General features: G+C 40.0%; 1 protein-coding gene across 3 annotated transcripts in view; it reads right to left on the minus strand.

Moving 5' to 3' along the window:
* cacna1bb (calcium channel, voltage-dependent, N type, alpha 1B subunit, b) overlaps positions 1-20,412 on the minus strand; it is a 175,232-nt gene that overhangs the window by 53,813 nt on the left and 101,007 nt on the right. For all 3 annotated transcript variants that reach the window (XM_038733866.1, XM_038733868.1, XM_038733867.1), the window contains exons 17-26: positions 15,767-15,839; positions 15,356-15,473; positions 14,733-14,800; positions 14,472-14,578; positions 12,285-12,347; positions 8,043-8,792; positions 3,809-4,014; positions 2,575-2,704; positions 1,184-1,313; positions 331-390 (exon numbers count right to left, since the gene is read on the minus strand). In XM_038733866.1, the coding sequence (XP_038589794.1) occupies positions 331-390; positions 1,184-1,313; positions 2,575-2,704; positions 3,809-4,014; positions 8,043-8,792; positions 12,285-12,347; positions 14,472-14,578; positions 14,733-14,800; positions 15,356-15,473; positions 15,767-15,839 (1,705 nt within the window). The remainder of the gene's footprint in view (positions 1-330; positions 391-1,183; positions 1,314-2,574; positions 2,705-3,808; positions 4,015-8,042; positions 8,793-12,284; positions 12,348-14,471; positions 14,579-14,732; positions 14,801-15,355; positions 15,474-15,766; positions 15,840-20,412) is intronic.

Genomic DNA, 20,412 nt, shown 5'->3' on the forward strand with positions numbered 1-20,412 from the left:
TAGCAATGCCTGTGGCATGCCAGTGCTCTCTGCTGTGTGCTAGCCTTCCCAGTAAACACAGATTTGATGATTTGCAGATCAAAAGACAGCTAGATAAAGCCAAGCTAAATTGTGGTTGAAAACAACTATATCTCAATATGAAGTCCTAATTGAATTGTTGTTGAAACCATAGTTTATGTAACCTAAACATGTAAAAAAAAGTTATAATTTTCAAACACATTTAGGCCAACCTAGAATCCTAGAGGTTTTTTAAACTACAAATCACCAAAACCCTGTTGAACTGTTTTGAGCTCAAATCAAAGCGAGCCTCCATTTAGACAGCCTTCTCACCTTTATCACCATCTCAAAAGTGAAGACTCCAGTAAAGACATAATCCAGATATTTGAGAACCTGCAAACACAGAGTGTAAGAAATTATCCTGTGAGATGACTCGTCAACAGATCCAGTGACAGATGTTTTCAGTTTGGGGAGGGGTGCAAAAACTGTGTGTGTGTGTGTGTGTGTGTGTGAATGGACCAGATATGCACAACATGTTCCTCTGCCCTGTCAGAGATCTCAAGCTCTGTCGGCTTTGCACTTCCCTGCACCAACACACATTGCCCGAACACCCACACAACAACACACACACATGAATAAACAACGCGCAAACTGACACGCGCAACATCACCTCAGATTCCCTCTGTGCCCCTGACTAGAATGTGAATTAGTTGTGCTCGTATGTCAAAATGCAAAAACTCAAATCATGTCTGTGTGCTTGTATTACCTCCCTATTCCTTACACGGTCTAACGAGGATATAAAGGATAAAGGATGAAGGATATAAAAACTACAGAATTATTTTCCATACTGGATACACAGCACTTTTGTCATTTTATTAATTAATTCTCAAGTCAGATTGACAGCATTTGACCAAAAATGACTCAAAAACAGCTTGTTTTTGTGTGTCCTACCATTTATTCTTCAATATGGGCAAACTGTCAAGCCCTATTAGGAAGGACTTAATCAGTCACAATGAATCAGCCGGTCAGCCAAAACGAGACGTGTTTGTGAATCCTCGTGTGCTTGTGTGGGCATACATATTTTAATGCAAATGCTGGTCTGTGTGACAATGTGTCCGCCAACCAGTGTGTTTGTTGTGTATTTCCAGATGTTTATTTATGAAGTCTAGAAGTCAGTCTGACTCACGTTGTTGCGGGGTGCGTTGGCTTGGACGGGGTCCTCAGCTGCCAGAGCGATGCTGCTCATGGTAATGACCATCAGGATGCACATTTCAAAGTAGCGTAGGTTGACCACGTAGTGACAGAGCCGCCGCACCCTGCATGACCACACGCATACACAAATATGAAGTACACACAGATTAGAGAGTGTAGAGTAATGACAGCTCAATACATACATTCAGGTGACGTCCTCCCATAATAGTCAGAGGACAACAAGCCTAGTCTTCAAAACACTGTTCAAAAGTGGACAGCCTCAGGGGTACCACGTGACTCGGGGTCATCTGCGCTCGCAATTTCTTTCTATGGAATCATTAAGTATATATATACTGTGTAGATATATGTCAGTCTCTGTTAGACACTCAATAAGCTAACTAACAAGTTACTTTTTCTGCATGTTCTGGGATTAATAATTTGACATAACCAAAGGTAGGAACTGTATCACAGGTCTTTTAAAAGGTCACTGCTTGTATCTGTAATTTAATTATTTCAGACCTGACCAAGAGTTCACGATGACATGTGTGTTTGGAATATAAATCAACTGGTAAATCAAGAGCTTCATCTTCAGCCTCAGCTCCCTCTTCATCAAGACAGTCTGATACAATGACTGCATCCCTGTGCATCTGCACTCATATAAGATCTTGAGATTCTCATTCCCTCTGGATACCGAGCCATAATTTTCCAGCAGAGTACCATGGCCTCACATTTGAGGTGCTGGCACTCTTCCCAACTGCTTTTACCCTCAGCTACAAACCGCCCCAGTCTGCACTGGATGTCACTGTCTACTGAAGCCAAAATAATTACATCATCAGCATAAAGGAGAGATACAGCAGACACAGCTTTCATTTCAGTAATAGAATAGGATGGCAGTTAACTTCTGAAATGGAGGGTTTGAATATGGTTCAAGGCCTTGTGTACTACCAGATGCTCCGGCAGCTTTCCCCCGTCTCCTGATCCAGGAGATCCCTCTCAATACCCATCTTTCACCCATCAAGGGAAAATAGTAGAGTATGTGTAAGTAAGTGAATGTGATCTCATTGGTATCAGACATTGGTAGAGGACATTTGACATCCTGATAACTACTACTAGAACGTGCCTGCTGCCCATTGACAATGCTCCAGACTCCTACACCTAAACAAGTGGTATTTTCAGATTAATATACATGTTGAAACTCAATATTGCAGGTCATCTTTTCTTCCCTGTTAATGTCAAATTAGGAATCATATTTTTGTACAGTGATTTTTGTGCATTAGGTCAACCCCAAATATATAGGCTTTAATGAAGTAAAAAATGGGGCTGAAGAAATAAGCAGTACACTTAATGTATAAAATAGCTCTCAGTCACCTCCCAATTATGACTTACGGGTTTGTTTGCCCGAACACAAACATGGAGCTGTAAGGAAGGATCTGCCGAGGCCCATTAGCCTCCTCTTCCTCCTCCAGATCTTTCTTGTCCTCGCCAAATAGGAAGTTGTCAGAGTCGATATTGTTTACTGGTGTGGAAAAATAAATAGACTCATTTAGCTCAAAGAAGCACAAACATTATCTGTGGATTTGAATAAAAACGTAGAATAAATAACTCAGCTTATTAGACATTTCTCATAAAATGGTGGTTGCAGAGGCGTCAAATAGTCACCATAAACTGGTACAGTATTTCTGAACTAGAATAGAATAAAAGAATAGAAATGAAACTAGTAGTATGAGCTTGTGGAAAAAAATTGTTAGTTGATTGTTAGCCATGCTAGCAGCATGCCTCTATGGATGGCAAAGTCTCTCAGTTGGTTGGTCCACCTCTTCTCTCCTCTCCTCTACTGTGTGCTTAGTGTTAATTAGAAAATGTTAGCATGCTAACATGCTAAGTTAAGACGGTAAACATGGGCTATTTCTCAATCTGCATTCTTGTCTGTACTTGTGTTCTTGTGGACTTGTGAAACGTCATCAGTTGCAGCCAAAGTACTGTTCCAATTCAAAAGTCCGCATCAAGCCAAGTACAGTCAAATACCCGGATGTGTTCTCGCTGCTCGGTGGTGACTTGTGTGGACTTCGGATCGCCAGATATTCCAGAATGCATTTCGCCGGCAAAAAACGGAAATGCTTTTCTTGTCTTACATATAGAGTTTTTTATGCAGGAATATAGTTGTTTAAACTACAAATATGTGGCTGATTTCTCAAGACAGAGCTGATTTAAAAATTTGCTATGACGTTTTCGGAGATGTGAGGTCCCGCCTGCTAACGGGTCTGGCCATCATTAAGTCCACTGCTGTTCCAATTGCTGAATGACTGACTGCGTGCTCCCGTTCCTGGAAGTTTGTACTCCCGAGCAGAACTTGCCAAGTCCGAGCTTTAACGTACAGAAGTCCGAACTTGGTATTGAGAAACAGCCATGGCGTTTTACCTGCTTAGCATTAGCATGTTAGCATTGTCACTGTGAGCATGTTAGCATTCTGACATTGGCATTCAACTCAAAGCATTGCTGTGCCAAACAGCCTCACAGAGATGCTAGCATGGCTATATATTCTAACAGTCCTCAGGCTTATTTATTTATTTATTTTTGAGTTCTTATTCTGACACATTTGGATCATCAGTGCTGTACTCACTGGATATGATGGTGGTTTCTCCAGGCGGGGCAGTGATGGTGACAGGGATGTGTATGGCGTCGCTGTTGAGGCCGGCCTGGCTGGCCCTGGTGGAGTTTTTCTGGTTGTCAGCATCTTCTTGCTTTTCTCCAAGACTCAAGTTACTCCACACTGGCTGCAGAGGACTGGAGGCGAGGCCATCCTCGTCCGCATCTGACTGCCTCTCCCTGGGGAAAGAGATGTTTATCTTTTCGCAGGCATCATTATATTTTGCTCTCAGGATGCTTCAAGCTTTTTCTGCCAAATGAGATCCCTATGAGAAAGATTGTGGCAACAAACTAGAAAGAGTTGTTGCTGGTATCCAAACACACACTAGTGGTGTTTATTAATAACTGCAAACTGATGCAAATAGTCTATTATTCTTACTATGTCTTACATTGTGTCTTAGAATATTAAATTTAAGCCAAAAACAACTCATGGAGAATTAATTTTGTTGGATACACTGGATATACACATGCATACACCTACTTACACACACATACACACATCCATATAGGTATGTACACTTTCATATCAACCTGTAATAGTTCTGCACAAAGGAAAATTATTTTAAATTGGAAGATAGGCCCTTAATCTAAGAATATTGCTGCACTATAAAATCCAAGGCAATTTGTTCCAGTCATTTATGGTTAGTATGTATGTATGGTCAAAGCCTTTTGGCATGCCAGTAACAACACCCTCAACAAGTATATAGCCTGCTTTGCACGGTGAAGTGCTTCTAGATCACACCAAAATACATGATTTTAGGGACAAAAGTATTTAGTCTTTTGCGCTGGAGCACAGAAGAAAGAAGTCACATTCTTCCCGATGAATTCTCTCTAGGAGGGAGAGCGTGTCATTAACCATTGCTGTCTGCAGAACCTGTTCCATTAGTCCAGTGTTAGTGTGAAATTACCCTCTGCATCCTATCTTCTTTTAATTTTCAAGTATGGTGTCTTTTTAACTTTTGAAGAGCAAAAAATAATTTAAATTAAGTTATTTTTGCAAGTAGCACCTTTATAGGCTTTTTGAAAAATATCAAGGATTTCTTTACCCAGTGAAGTGTCATCTTTTGGAAATTTCTTGCCAATAAAAGTTGTGATTTGTAATCCTGATTCCCTTACAGTCCTGAAAGCTCATATGTACCTAAATGGACAATACTTATAAAGAGCCTTTCTAGTCTTCTGACCACTCAAAGCGCTTCACACTACATGTCACATTCACCCCATCCACACACTGATGGCAGTGACTGCCATGCAAGGTGCAAACTGCTCATCAGGAACAGAAACACGCAGCCTGGAGGAGCTGGGGATCGAGCCGCCGACCTTCTGATTAGTGGACGACTTGCTCTTCCTCCTGAGCCCCAGCCACCCCCAAGTGAGCAATACTCATTAAGACAATTTCCAGTCCAGCTTCTAAACCTCGTGTCATATTTACTGGGCATGATGTACAGGTCATAGCGAAACCATTTGAAGATTTCAGTCCAGCCCTTCAATCGGCGCTTATTAATGATTTAATTCCATAAAGAGCTAGGAGCTAGTTTTAATGAAGGGTCTCCAGCTATTTGTTAACCGGTGGTCCTTTCCCCACTGAGCTTTCTATTAGTGATCTATAGTGGGGTTTACACCAGACACCTACAGTAGTGGCTGAAATTGAGCTGCTCTATAATAATCCAGTACACCTCTCTCCTTTGGTACCTGTAGAGTTTTATATTTCACTCTTGTCTGTTTTTCCAGCACCAAATAAATCTAGAAATAACTTTATGCCACCCCAAAAATACTTTTTTCAATAGTTACTGATTAGAAGTAATATACAAGTCTTGGTAGGATATTCATCTTTACCATATGTGAACTGATATTCAGATAAGAAATTAAATCATATCTATTAATATCTGCTATAATTTCCCCTTTTCCCATTTAGTTTATAGCTGGAGTATGACCCTTATTCCTCCAGCACTTTAATAATGTTGCTCTGTCTAATCTATTGTGACTTTGGTTCAGTAACAATTGCGAATAGAAGTGGACTTAACGGGCCGCTCTGTCTCCCTCTAACTGAGGAGAAGTAGAGATCCCAACATGTTTACATTCTGACCCATGAGTACTCAGTAGTCATTGCTACATTATTACATTATTACATAAGTGCTCATGGTTAAGACCACACCCATCTTTGATATCTGCCTTCATTTCGATCTCAGCTACACACCTGTAAAGCTTTGTGACTGCATCGTGCATGGTTATGACATGATTACATTGAAAATCTGTCCACAGACAGACAGACATATGAACAATACCAGCCACACTGTCACGACTGGTAATCAGTGAGCTTGCCATTGATTTTCAGTCCAGCTGATGACCTGCTGATTGGGGTTTCTAATGTCTTAATGATTACTTGGTTAAACCCCGAATTCTTTTTAACATTAGATAGGACTTTCCATCCAAACTTATCAGCATAGCCTGTATTTTTTATTTTATTTATATGTCTGATAAGATCTTTTATTGATTTAACAATTGTTATAGAAGTTTAGCAAACTTATTGGTCTGTAGTTTCTGTCTCTTGCTATCTGTAGTATCTCATTTTTCATTCCCTCCCTTACTGAAATGATTGCTTCTGGAGTTTCCCCTTTTGTCAGAACCCAGTTAATAAAATAGGTGTCAGAGCCTCTTTCAGACTTTTGTGCCATTTAGAAGTGAATCCATCTGTCCCCGGAGATTTTTTAGCTTTCAATCTGGCTATAGCCGAGTAAATTTCTTCTTTGTTACCTGTGAGATTAGTGCTTTATCGTTCTGTCGTAAGGGTTGGCAAGTTTAATGATTTAAGTAATGTCTCCATTTTCTGGACATTGACGACCTGAGGTTGTGAATATAATTTTTCAAAATATTCATATTCTAAAAAATCTGATATTTCTTTTGCAAACTGTTCAATCCTATATTTACTCAATAAGGAGGAATTGAGTATCCAATGTGTCTCTTTCACAGATACAGCGGGCAGTGATCAAAAAGACAATTTTGGACCCTGCTGCTCTCTGTTCCAAATAATAAGAAATCATCTTGACTATTTAGTATGAGGAGATGAAAAGAAAGTGTAGAGCCAAAGTGAAATGATGTGCATCTCAAGCACATTCACCCATAGCTTTGACGCATCACAGTGAGAGAAGAAAAACTATGAGCTGACACTGAGATGCTACATTAGAGCATTTCCAGTGACAAAGACCTGTATAATTAAGGCACAGTGCATATTCTGATATTTCAGAATATACAGAAGTACAGTATGTTACATAATGTATGCCTGTAAATTCATATTCAGAACTGTGCTTTAGCAAAAAAAATACTGAAACTGTGAGATTTTTTGGGGGGAGGGGGGGCAATCACTAAGATCATAGCAAAAAAGTGCTTATCTGTTTCTGTCTTTTGTTGTCCTATCACTTATTATTCATAGCAGGGCCACCAGGTGAAAACATTTGCATATATATAGTTTTTATCATCATTATCTATTATTTACCAGCCGAGACAGCGTGGCTGGTATTGTTTTCACCTTGTGAGTCTGTGTGTGCGTCATCATGGCAGGAGACTCTTACTGTAGTGGGAACTAACACCGAAGTAGTTTTTAGTCAGATTTAGGACAGATTTTGTCAACGCAACAGCATCACAAGAACACCAGATACAGTCACAAAACTATAGTTATAGGTAGTGTAGATGAGGTCAAAATGAAGTCCAAGTTCAAAGATGCGTGTGGTCCGACCCATGAGTACTCATGTAATAACGTAGTGATGACCACTGAGTACTCACGTCAACATGTTGGCGGGTGTCGCGGTTGTTATAATCCCATCTCAAGATTGCCTAGTTGTTTTTGGGTTTTTTTACAACCTGAGTCTATTGATTTTTCTGTTATTTGAACCAGATGACAATATTCAACTCATCAGTTTCATTGCAGAGACAGGTGGTGGCCAGGACAGATGATGACAATGCTAGACAGAGCTTTACAGGCAACACAGCAGCAATAAAGTTGGTGCGCAACATGTCAAAAGTAAAAAACAAGACCCAGCTTGTAAATAAAAACAGCTATATTGTGCACTTCTGTTTTTTTGGATTGTGATGTAGGATAACAGTCTACAGTAAGGCCACTGTAAAGTTATTAATTATGAAAAAACATTTAATATCACCAACAATATAATATACAGTATATCTTGATGTATATAATATAATGTCTGCAGTCTTACCTGTTACCTTTGGTCCCATTCTTGTTCTTATTGGAGTCCTCTCCATCCAGTGTAGACTGAGCTCTGACCATACGAGAGCAGCGTCCCTTCCTCTCTCCATTAATATCCCCTCCTCCTCCCCCCTTCCCCCTGCGCTCTCCCTGTGCACCATTTGCTATCATCCCGTTCCCCTCTTTCAGTGGACGATGGGAGTGATGGTGGCGATGCCCCCTTTCTTCTCCTCCTCCTCGTAAGTCATTGGCCTCCTCCTCAGGGGAGCCGGCCTGGTGGTGGTGCCTGTGTCCCTGCCCTCCATCGCGGCTGTGGCTTCTCTCCCCTCTCCTCTCTTTTGTCGGGGCACTGTCGCCGTTGTGATCCCTGCCCCGGCTGTGATGGGTGTGGTGCCTCCCTCCCCGCCCGTTGCCTCCATCCCTGCTCTCCCCGTTCTTGTCGCGGTGCCTGTGATTCCTTCTGGAGTGCGTGTGAAAGTTGTCTCCCAACCCATCCTGCTGTGGATCTGCTGCCTCCTCTTGTCCCCCATCAGGGGGCTTGCTGGGTTTGTCGCCGTCCCTGGCTTCCACCACGAGTGGCCGGTCCAGGTGGGTCTTCATGTCAGGATGCAGGTGGAGGGCGGAGGAAATCCGGAGGCGCTCCTCGGGGTCCAGCTCGTTGAACAAAGCCTCGGTGCTCGCCCTCATGTTGTGTTTCCTCAGCTGGTTGGTCCTCTGCTCCCACACTGACATGGCCTTTGCTGACCGCTGCTGCTCCTTACTGCACACAGGAATCAAACCCACAGGACAAGATCATATGAAAATGTTCATGTGTCGTGTTTTTCTGTACTTCATGAGTAGTTTTGTTGTATGGGCTTTGGTTGAACATCATCATCCACAATTTCATCCATAGTCACACCATCCTCTATAATATATAATATAATATATTTATTTAATTCTAGTCTTCAAGCCCGTAAGTAATAAAGATCCAGGCACAAGGTGGTCTATGGATGCATTAGCACAAATGTTCACCATGGTCAAGCTTTCACTTACCATGCTTGAGTGTTATATGGAGAAGTAGCTTAGATATCCACTGCAAAATATGATTATTTTTCATTTCCCAGCTAAGATGGTAGTTTGTCTAATGCTGAGCACCTTTACATTCTGTTGTCATGACTGACCAGATCATGACCTTATTTTGAGCCCTGAACCTTAAAGTCTTCCCACGTGGTTTTAATAGAAGCTTTTAAAAAACATTCTGTCACACTTCTGGCAACTTTTCACCAGTGGTGATCAAAATGCATACTGTCTCTACAGAGTTGTTAGGGTTTGCCTGGGTGAGGTAGTTTTATTAGCATGTTTTTAACTGATTTAACCTGCACCAACTACCAGGCGCGTGGTGCAAAATATCTGTAGTAATGTGGTAAGTTTTTCTTCTCTGAATGACTTACTACTGTTTTGTTGTGGAAAAGCAGTGTTTTCATGCATTGATTTTCAAGGCTTCCTCCTTGAACTGTTCAAATGACTAAGAACTGACTCAAAGCATACTTTTTATGGACTGACACTAGGGCCATGCTGACCACCTCTACCCGAGCGTGATGGCTCCCTCGCTGAACTGCTGCATCTTGCACACAGACAAGTTGAGTTTGCCTTTGATAAATACAATACACAATAAAATCCTCGTTAACAAATGAAGTAATTGTGTCCACAGCAATGCTAGAGTGCTTTTAATCTGGAACAGATACAGGAGGTTTTTCATGTCTGACATATTCAGATGTTATTCAGATATTCAAACTGTAGCGAAAGGTGTAATGTTGCTGGTGTGATGTCCATGAGACTATCACCACACCATTGTCACAGCGCAGGCTGTGTGGCTGCTCTAACCAGTTAGTTGGGAAATGAAACGCAAGACGTACCGCAACACACACACAGGCTGTGTGGCCCGGCGTAAAACAGATGCGCATAACTGCCTAAAACCTGTTTCATATAGTCAAAAAAAAACTTGTTTAGCCGAAATGAAAGATTTACATAACTGAACTTTCTTTCTATATTTGATTTAATGTAACAAATGTAAAGCTGTGCACATGTAACTTAAGAGATATCAGAGGTAGGTCTTTAAAACGACAGCATCTAATTTATCAATCCCAGACATTCCTCAAGAGGAAAATATTCCAGGCTTGATTTCACAATATACGGTTAGATCACAATTCTGGTGTTGCCCACTAAGACACCTGCTCGTTGTAAAAATCTATTGAAAAGTTTAGTTGAGTTTCTGCATGGTGCACCTATCAGATATGAGACTTAGGTTCACTTTTGTATGTGCACTGAAAAAATGTCCATTTGCTGTTCCTCCTGTCCATACTGACCACAAAGAGATCCTTTTCTGAATCTATTTCACTGTATGAGATGGAGAACAGTAATAGATTCTAAAGTTCAACTGCTGCTAATGTGAGACTTAAACACAAAACTGTGAAATATATATAATTTGAAACTTTGCCACAATGTTTGAGGCCAAAGAGCCGTTTTATCCACATTCCCAACTAACAATAAACAATAGGAAAGCCCCTGTGCATAAAATATCATATAATGGGACGATGGAAAGCACAGTAAATAGTGCAATGCTTTTGTGATTGTCAATCTGATCCACTATGTCAAATATACATGCAGTTCTGTTACTCTTGTTTAACTCCTACAACAGACAACAGGTCTTTTTATTATGTTGGCTTCCCAGCAGCTGTCAAAAATTTGATTTGTCTGATATGTCACTCATCTGGCAAAAATAAATACATTTTCAAATTCTGTTTGACTCATGTCATGTGTAAATGGCGCAAACATGAAAAACATGCTATGGGCTATCCTCTTTAAGGCAAACAACAAGATGATTCCTGAATGGGGAAGATTTGGTAAGAGATCAAACTAATGAGTGAAATGAGATTTTTTGAGGAACATGAGGTTCTCTTTAGCAGAGGAAATAATCAAAAACACAACCTTTGATGTGTCCTTATTTCCATCTATCATGTGTGTGAAGGCAGTGCATATGGGTTCTGTTTCTATGATTTATTTACATGGGGCTTTATGGGTTAGTTAAGTTTGTTCCATCTGGTCACCTGTACCTCAAGATTCGTCGGGCGGGGGAGGAGTAGACTGTATAACTCCTAAAAGATAGACAGAAGACACAGATGGACAGAAAACACAGAGGACACGGGACAGGCATCCACAGACAGGTGAGCTACAGACATCCAGGAAAGGTTTGTGTGTGTAGATGTAACGCTGAGGGGATAGGAGTGTTATTTTGTGAGATATATTACGAAGCACGCGCACACACTGAAAAACACACAAGAAGGGCAATGTCAAAGAAATCAGTTCTGGTAATAATGTTATCTCAAAGAGGTGAGATGTTAAATTAGCGTCTCTGGGCTTCCATCTGCACTTGCATCGATCGAAACTTAAAGCTAATCGCAGCGGCTCATATTGTCTTTTAAAGTGAAGTCCTGGGGTCTACCATAACAAACAGACAGGAAATGTCAAACTGCCTGCGGTGATGGCAACGCTCAGAGAAATTAAACATTTATACGCAAATTATTCACATCAGAGAGCACAGAGCGGAAGATGAATTACTGTAGGCGCCAACGCAGAAGAGCTGCATCCATCAGCAAAGTACACAATGGTTAGTTAAGGCCAGAGGGAGACATAACTGTGTTTGTGTATCAGCGATTTACACTCAAAATTACACTCACACTGACCTGAAAGCTTAAAATGTTTTATGGGCTTGAGCTATTTACATGTAATTATGTCTTCTGCTCTGTGAAGCACTTTGTGATTACTTGTTTTTTTTTTTTAATAATCATAAATACATTTCACTTTACCAGCAATGAAGACATGATAGACTACTATTTAGGTTTATGGAGGTCCAGAGGAGGAGAGGAACAAAGAGAAGAGAGGAGACAAACGTGGAAGGAAACCAGGAGACGAGAAGAGAGGAAGACAATATACAACAGAGGAAAGGAATCAAGGAGGGAAGAAGAAGAAAGAGGACAATGGAAAGAGGAGGGGACAGGAGAAGAGAGGAAAAAAGTAGGAGAAAAGAGGGAACACAATGAAAATAGAGAGAAGAGCAGATGACAACCAGAAAGAAGAGGAGACGAGAATAGTACCAGAAGAAGAGAGACGAGGAGGACACAAAGAGAAGAAAGGAGAGGAAACAAGACAAGGGGAGGAGAGAAGAGGAGAGGAGACGAGGAGGAGAATATTGTAACAGAGAGTGATAACTCACGGTGACTGAATGCTGTTGATGGACGACCTGCGAGAGAGTGCATCTCGATTTTGCTTTACAAAACTGTACATGCAGAACAAAAACAAAAGAAAAAATGAGACACAAATCTGAAGGGGGCAGGTGGACAGTCTGTCTGTCTGTCCATCCACCTGTCCCCTCCTGTCTTACAGTAAAGGACTAATCTGTGCAACTACTTCAATAACACAACAGCAACAAAGGAGTGTTCGTTAGCGGAAACATTTTCATAATGACAAAAAACTTAAATTGAAAATGGTCCAGGAGTTTCATTCCAAAGAAGAAGAAAAGCACAAGTTGAAATGATCTTGAAATATTACAAATGTAAGAGTTTTAAATATATTTAGATTGCAAAATAATTTCTAATCTGGATTTTTTGATTTTTCCAGTCATTTTGAAATGAAACCCTGCGTTACTCTGAAACAGCACACATAATGCACAAAAAAAACAGTTTATTTAAAACAAAAGCACTTGTTTATGTGCTCACTCACTAGGGCGTTACTACACTGTTCAACGTACAAATTTAAATATTCTGAGAACACTGAAAGTAATGCATAGAGTCACACAATAACAGTAATGACAGTGAAAAGAGGAAAGATCGGAAAGTTAGCTAACCTATGATTTACAGAGCCGATCATTTTCTACAGTCTAATTGACCTATTTCTTCGACTGAGTAAAGTGAGTAGGACGGCAATTAAGGAGCGAGTGTGAACCAAAGATGATCACTTTGTCAAAAGAATAAAGGACTGTGTGAAACTGCACGTCACACAAAGGGCTGCACAGAATTATAACACACAATCAAATATAGACACTGTCCATAATAATTATTTTTTACCGCATTGTCGGAACAGATGGGTATCAAAGGAAGGCACATTTTAACCTCCAACATCACATAATGCAGCTATAAATCACTGATAAGGATGAAAACGTTCCAGCTTTCTCCTGACAGACTCTCATAATTTCAGTGTTCATCCAGGCTCTAAAAATAGGCTGAATTTGGAGGCACAATTAATTTCCGCGTTGACACGAGACCCCGGACCTGTCAATCACAGAGTTGTGGTGGAGTGGGGGCGGATCAGAAGTTTTAGCATGACAAGAACTATCTGGGTCTAGAAAGACGTCCCTGTCATTATCATATTAGAGAAGATTCTGACTTCTGACAACGGAGATTAAGGGTTTCTTCTATCTCGTTCATAGGGCTAGTTGACTTTCCTGCCTTATTGCGCTTAATGGCTCGCTGTTCAGATGTTTCCTCTGTCTCTGTCTTCCTAAGTCCAGAGGGTGAAAACATTTGTATATAATGACATTCTCAAATGGAAACTGTGCTGACCTAGAATCATCATTTTATTAATTCGGCAAATTAGTCTTAAAGCCGGTATCCAAAACGGGTTTGAATTAAAAGTACCCTGCAGAGTGTTCTTGCAGACAACTTTGAATGAATTTCTTTCCTCTTCCATTTTTATTTTAAACTGTGCTTTGCTTACATCCATGTTGGCCCACTCTTAAAAACATTGATCCATTATGAAAGGCACCTTTAATTCAGTGTGTAATTTATTTATTCATCTGTATATTGGAATAGAGGTGGCTTAATATCACTTTTTCATTTCCCAATATGATAAAGTACCACCACAATGAGTATTTGTACTTTGTAATTATTAATATAACCCCCTCCCCCCCCTTTGTTATCTACCAAGTTACTGTTAATAAATCATTTAAATGCACTTTATCTAAAAACTAAGGTTCTACAAAACCTTCCAACACTCCACCATCTTTGTGATAGTTTAACATTACTTGACTTACATTTTGTCACTAAAGAGGCAAAATGTAGATTTAGGCTTTAATGGGGAAACAGACTTGTGTCTGTGGAGTTAATAAATAAGAAGAAAAATAAGGGAAAGTAAGTGAAAACCGCTGGCAGAAACTAACATGCTTCATCACTTGCGTCTACTCTTAAAGAAGGTAGACAATGTTGCGTGATAAACAAGGCAACACCACAGGAGCACTCTCATAGTGGGAGCAGATGAGGTACATTAAACACAGTACATACATACGTATCAGACTGAGAGGGAAGAACATACAGTAGGACAACACACTGAATGACAAAAGGGACATTTATCTCCAGTGTGGGTTAACAGAGCTGCTGTCAGGGGAGAGAGATGCTTGGACACTTACGCAGCGATTGAGATGTTGGCTGCGGACATCGGGCTGACTTCCTTCACCTCCAAAGCCTTTTGCAGGGCGAGCTTCTTATTGGCCGCCTCCTCCTGCTCCTCTTCATCCTTTAGCCAATGAGAACCACTCCATGAAAATACATTACGACATGTTGATGCCCTCTGCAAATGTAGGGCTTTTCTCAGGTGGTGGCTTGACATGTTTCACTATGTTTTTAACGTGTCTTCAAATACAACATTCAGACAGTCTGACCCAGCCTACCTTAGTCAGCTCCTGTGCATTTGCGAGGTTATCGACAGCGATAGCCAAGAAGACATTCAGCAGGGTGTCTGAATAACAGGACTCAGGATAAAATATAGATGTACCGTATATATCCTGTGATGAAATGTGCAATGTTTTTTTTCCTCACCAAACTAGAAACAAAGCCTTTAAATCTGTCAGTCAAATTTGGGCGGACTGTTGTTCAGGGTCGATATTAAAAAAGCAAGATAAATTCCTTGTTTTAAATGCGTCCCACTGCCCTCCAGAGGGTTTGCAACATTATTGCTGTTAAACACATTCAAGCTTGCCAGAAAATTAACTCTTTTCATGCCTTTAGTGGGGGTTTAAACTTTTAGGAGGTGGCCCAGTTCCAAGCAACATTAAAAACATCTTAATAATTCAACCTGAGTTTAGAAAATTTAAGGTATGAATATTAAACGTTGCAAAGTTATTTGAGTATGTTGTTGATGGACACTAATTACCTTCAATCCAAAGCAAATGGAGGAGCTGGTCACGCCTAGAAGAAATTAAAACCGTTTTCAAGCTAAAACTATTTCCACCTTTTGATCCTGCTCCGTCTGACTCAGTCTGCAGTTTTAATAAAGTGATGTCAAAGAGGATACAGTTTCCAAAGAGTGTGAGGACAATGAAGTAGATGGAGGAGAACATGCCGCGGCGAACGCCTCCTTGAGACTCGATCCCGTGGTACATCACGGCGTTCCAGTCCTCGCCAGTCAGTATCTGAGAAAGACAAAAGAGTCAGAACGACACGGGGGATATGGGGCGGGTTGTAAAGCACCGTGCAAATCTTGCAGAGTGTAGAATTAAATTACTTTACAGAGTGAAGGGTTATGAGCACAGACTAATTGAGGGATTATCAGCGGGCTCATTAGGGGACAGAAGGTACACAGACCAGTCATTCCCTCTAATTAAAATGACTGTTAACAATCTTTCTTTTTCCATGAAGTCAATATTCTCTCATTTGCTCAGACGGTGTCAAGTGCACCTTTTGTGCGCACGTGTGTGTGTGTTACCTGGAACACAGTGAGGATGGCTGCTGGGAACGTATCAAAGTTGGTTGTTGGCGTCTCATCTTCAAAGTTAAACCTAAAAGAATCAGAGTCAGAAATTACAAAGAGAGGAAGACTGAAAATAAGTGTAGGTCCCGGTCAGATCTTTATGGCATCTACCTGCAGTTCAGGAGAAGTCACAGGGAAAGGTAAATGTAATTATATAAAAAAATAAGATTAAAATAAAAAAATATCAAGAAACCATTAGGATAATAATGTTAGGAGCCTGTTTACTGTCTAAGCATCAGTACATGTTTCTGTTCATGAGAAACATGACAGCACAAAAACAGACACATTCACACCTTGAGCCACAACTGCACCACTTCTTTTTCTCCTTGTTTGTAACACTGTCTACTGTCAATCCACACACACACACACACACACACACTTGTATTCCTATACTTGTGAGGACCTTTACTGAAATCAGTAGCCCCAACCCTAACGTGAAAGGTTTCTTCCACCTCATTACAACTTGGATCTTATTTTTGTAGTTTTGTATATCATTTTTATCAGCAATAATAATATCAGGGGTAGAAGTAACCAATTACATGTACTCTTGTTACTGTCACAAGTTTTTCCAAATGTAATTCATCACTTATTTAAACCTGGTTTAAAAATGCATCATACAAAGAGTAATAATTTACCTTGTTTGCAGTTGGAGGTGTCCTCCTCCTTTCAGCAGTTTTACAGACGTACCATTTATAATGGTGGTCTGAGGTGAAAATGCTTTTTGGGGCCGCACAGAATTTTGTTTTTGTTGCAATATTGTGAGTGACCACTGGGACAAACTGGCAGCAATATCATCCCGAGCACGCATCCATGATGCTGGAAACTATTCAAGCTCTTTATTTTTTAATTTGTGGCTGCCACAGCTGTGGAATGTCTACTGTTTATACTGTACATCTCCCGGTGATGCTCTAGTTCAATAAGAAGTGTCAGGTAATTTAATTTACATAGCCTAATAATGTTTGTTGCACCTGTCACAGTGTCCACAGCTCTTTTTATTTACTGTCTGTCCTTTTTGATTAATTTTCTGAGTTTTGTCCACTTTTCTGGTTAATTCTAGTAAGGCTACATTGAAAAAGGCGGTCAGTTGTACCCACAGGCTGCGACGTGCCATCTGTACAAAATGGAATTTATTTTTTATTTTGTAGCCTGAGGGTGTTCTTTATTTAGTTCTACCATATAACATTATCATCATTATAGAACCCCCCCCTCCTCTTAAGATACTGAAATGTAATGCAATAAGGTTTACTATGAGTATCAAACAAGTTGTAAACAAGCCCATAGTATAGCAGACTGTAATTACAATATGTATGTGCAATGAGGGATTATTACCATTATAGGTGTGCTCACTTTAAGTTTTACCCGCAAATAAAGTGTTTTTTATACTAAACTGTTGCGTTGTTCACAACATATCCAAACATCTGACTGCTCCTGTTCATTATACTTAGATGGTGTGATCCTAGATCTCAGCAATTAACGTGGTGTGTACAATGTTCACAAAAGATGATGATTTTAAATAAATTATTATTAAATTATTATTTAAATTATCATAAAACCCACTTAAATAAGGCTGACGTTGTAACAAACCAGATATATTCTTTAACCATCAACACTATATGTCTAAAGCCAACCTTTGACATATCCTTAAACCAAATACCCTAAAACTAAGTCTTAACCTTCAAACAGCCCTTTGAAAGAATGAAATGAGGGCCAGACAAAATTTCCTCACCTTCCAAAAATGTCTAAAAGTCACATCGGTCCTCACAAAGACAGAAGTACAACACATCAAAAAGTTTAGGAGTTTTTCAGATTGCTTCACAGCTTCAGATAGTGGCTAGCGTATTCATAGATGAAGGGAGTCGTCTTGTATTGATAATGGATGAGACAGTAGAAGAGGGAGAGAAACATGCAGCAGCAGGAAACACTAGTCACCAGGGAGCCACAGCTCCAACTTTCAAGTCCAAAACACACTGCCTCTGCAGCTCAAGGCAGCATTATGTGTCACATGCACAAAATAGAGGCACTGCGATGCAGCACGGCAACAAATCCACAGGGCATAGTAACCATCTAATATAAAGCAAATAAAGTACAGTAAATCTGGAATGATGCTTGGATTCAGGAATTCTTCTGTTGACTTGATTCCTCACCTGAAGAGCCAACATCTGCTCATCAGGAAAGGTTTTTAAAATATCTTTATAATTCTGAGACTATTGATTATAGGAATCCGGGTATTTGAGTTCCTCAGAAGAAGGCATGTTCTCAGCTGACAAGAGAAGAAATCAAGTTAGCCTGAATATGCCAGGAAGAGGAGTGAGTCTGAAAAAAATAAAACAATTTCTTAAAATTGCAGCTGTGTGTGTGAAGTGGGTTTATGTAGAGAATAGTACAGACAGCCATCTTCACACACAGCCTACAGTGCCAGTATGTTTTGGGCTCAACACAACAGCACTCCTGAATGGAATGTTGAACGCACTTCAACTCGGGGAAAATACAAGGACAGAAAACTATAACAAACAATGTCAGAAAAAACAGATTAGGAGTGAATGAACAAATGAATGGAGGGAGATTTAGGTTTTACTATTTGAAATGCTTGCATTATATTGTTAGTATCATACTTTTCATCTATTTTGTTTAACAAAAGCCGATTTAACACAACTTCTAAAACTGCTAACAAATATTAGAGGCTAAATAAAATATGACTCAAAGGTCAATAAATCCGAGAAATCTATTTAATTGGATCCCAAGTGGCTTCAGCTATCTGAACCCAACACTACTGGGTTCACACAAAACTGAAACACTCACAAATGTGTAGCTACAGATTTGTTTTTCTTTAAAGTTAACAGCAGAATCCAACTTCTACTGTCATCACACATGCATACTTTCTACACAAAGGATCTAAATCTTTTCAGAAAGCCCACAAATGACCCAACAAACCTGCCAAAACCTGAATCCATGGTCTTGAAACTGAAGAAGACAACGAGAGAATGACACAGAGATGCATAAGGATGGGTTGGTCATTCAACTGAAAATAACCTACGCTGCTGATCATTTATCATTTCATCAGTTAAACTCATACAAAAGAGGCATGTGTATGAAACATTTGGGGTTGAATAGAAGAATGAAATATCACAAATTGAGGCAAAGTTTGACAGCAATTGACCCTTTGCTAACTAAGTCCCGCCCCCTAAGTTACTGTTGCTAAGTCCGACAAACTGTCGGCGCTGCCACGGTCTATTACGGCACTTCCCGGAGAAATATTGTCAAATTTGTTGGAAAAAGCGATCTCAGAAAGAAGCAGACAGTTTTGCAGTGTCATTATACATTTGAAGGTTGTATTCAGGCTGTCAAACCAACTCAAACAGACCGAGAAAAAAATGAAAGATAGAAGCTTAAGCCTACCACTCACACAGTACAAGTGAACCCCGACGATTGAGACAGAAGACAACGATATGAACGACAACAACACTGTTCCTGTAAAGCTGGGTAGGCCTCTATTCATTATTACAATCATTAAAAAGCAGAACAGCAGGGCGTTACATTCAGTAGGAATTTAGCTAGCGTTAGCTAACTAACATTAGGAACAATCCACAGCAGACATTTTTCTGGATTTATTTCAGGTTTTGGAAAGAGAATAAATCGTACTTCTCCTTTCAACCTCTCTGGGTAGCGACTGTAACTATTACAAGTGCCCCAGGAACAGCGTTTGACCATATCTTAGAAAAATACAGCCAAAAAAAGCTAGAAAACGACGCCTTTTGCATTACAGTCAATGGTGCGCAGCCATGAAAGTGTCGGACCTCAGTTAGAGCGAGTCCTATACTGCGCTGTGATTGGCCAGCTGCGTATTCGGGGCGTGGCTTAGCGAAGGGTCAATTGTGAAAGGTATTTTAAATGTGCATTGTTGTGACAATCCTTAATAGCAGTTGGGGAAAATTGTGAAATCAGTAGGTTTACAGCATCAAGGGAAAAAAACATTAAAGACAGACAAGAGGTTAAACTTATTTTTCTTGAATTACGTAAAAACAAATGCTGCTTATTTCACCTATTTCAAACATTGTCTCCAAACCAATTGAGCAGAGAGGTCTAAGTTAGCTAAAAGTAATGGATAATTGGTTAATATATAGCTAAAGATAACGAATAAACCATTGGCTAAAAGTAGTGGATAAACAGTTCAAATAGTTTGCTAAATGCAACGGATAAACAGTTGGAATAAATTGCTAAAACTAATGGATATATGGTTGAAATAGATCCGTAAATTAACAGATAAACTTGACCAAACCAACCTAAACATTGGTTTATTTTATAAAAACATTATTGCTTTATGTACTCAATAGCTATAGCATGCAGATTAAAACAGTTCAAATGAACACATTTGAAACGTGAAGGGTGGCGTTGATGAAGAGGTACTTGGGTTCATCTGACAGTGCTATGGGGGTACGTCAGACAGGGTTCAAAGGGGTCAAAGTTTGGGAACCCCTGTTTTACAGTCTATAAGCAAAAACAATGCCTCACTCACTTAGTTCCATGTTTTGCATAAAGGGAGAACTTATCATGTTTAATCTAATGCAATGTAAATCAAGCCCTCTTAAGAGGTACCAGTACCA

This window comes from Micropterus salmoides, unplaced genomic scaffold (genome assembly GCF_014851395.1).
Source record: "Micropterus salmoides isolate LMB-PRFRI ecotype aquatic unplaced genomic scaffold, ASM1485139v1 Ms_hic_scaffold_20, whole genome shotgun sequence".
NCBI lineage: Eukaryota > Metazoa > Chordata > Actinopteri > Centrarchiformes > Centrarchidae > Micropterus > Micropterus salmoides.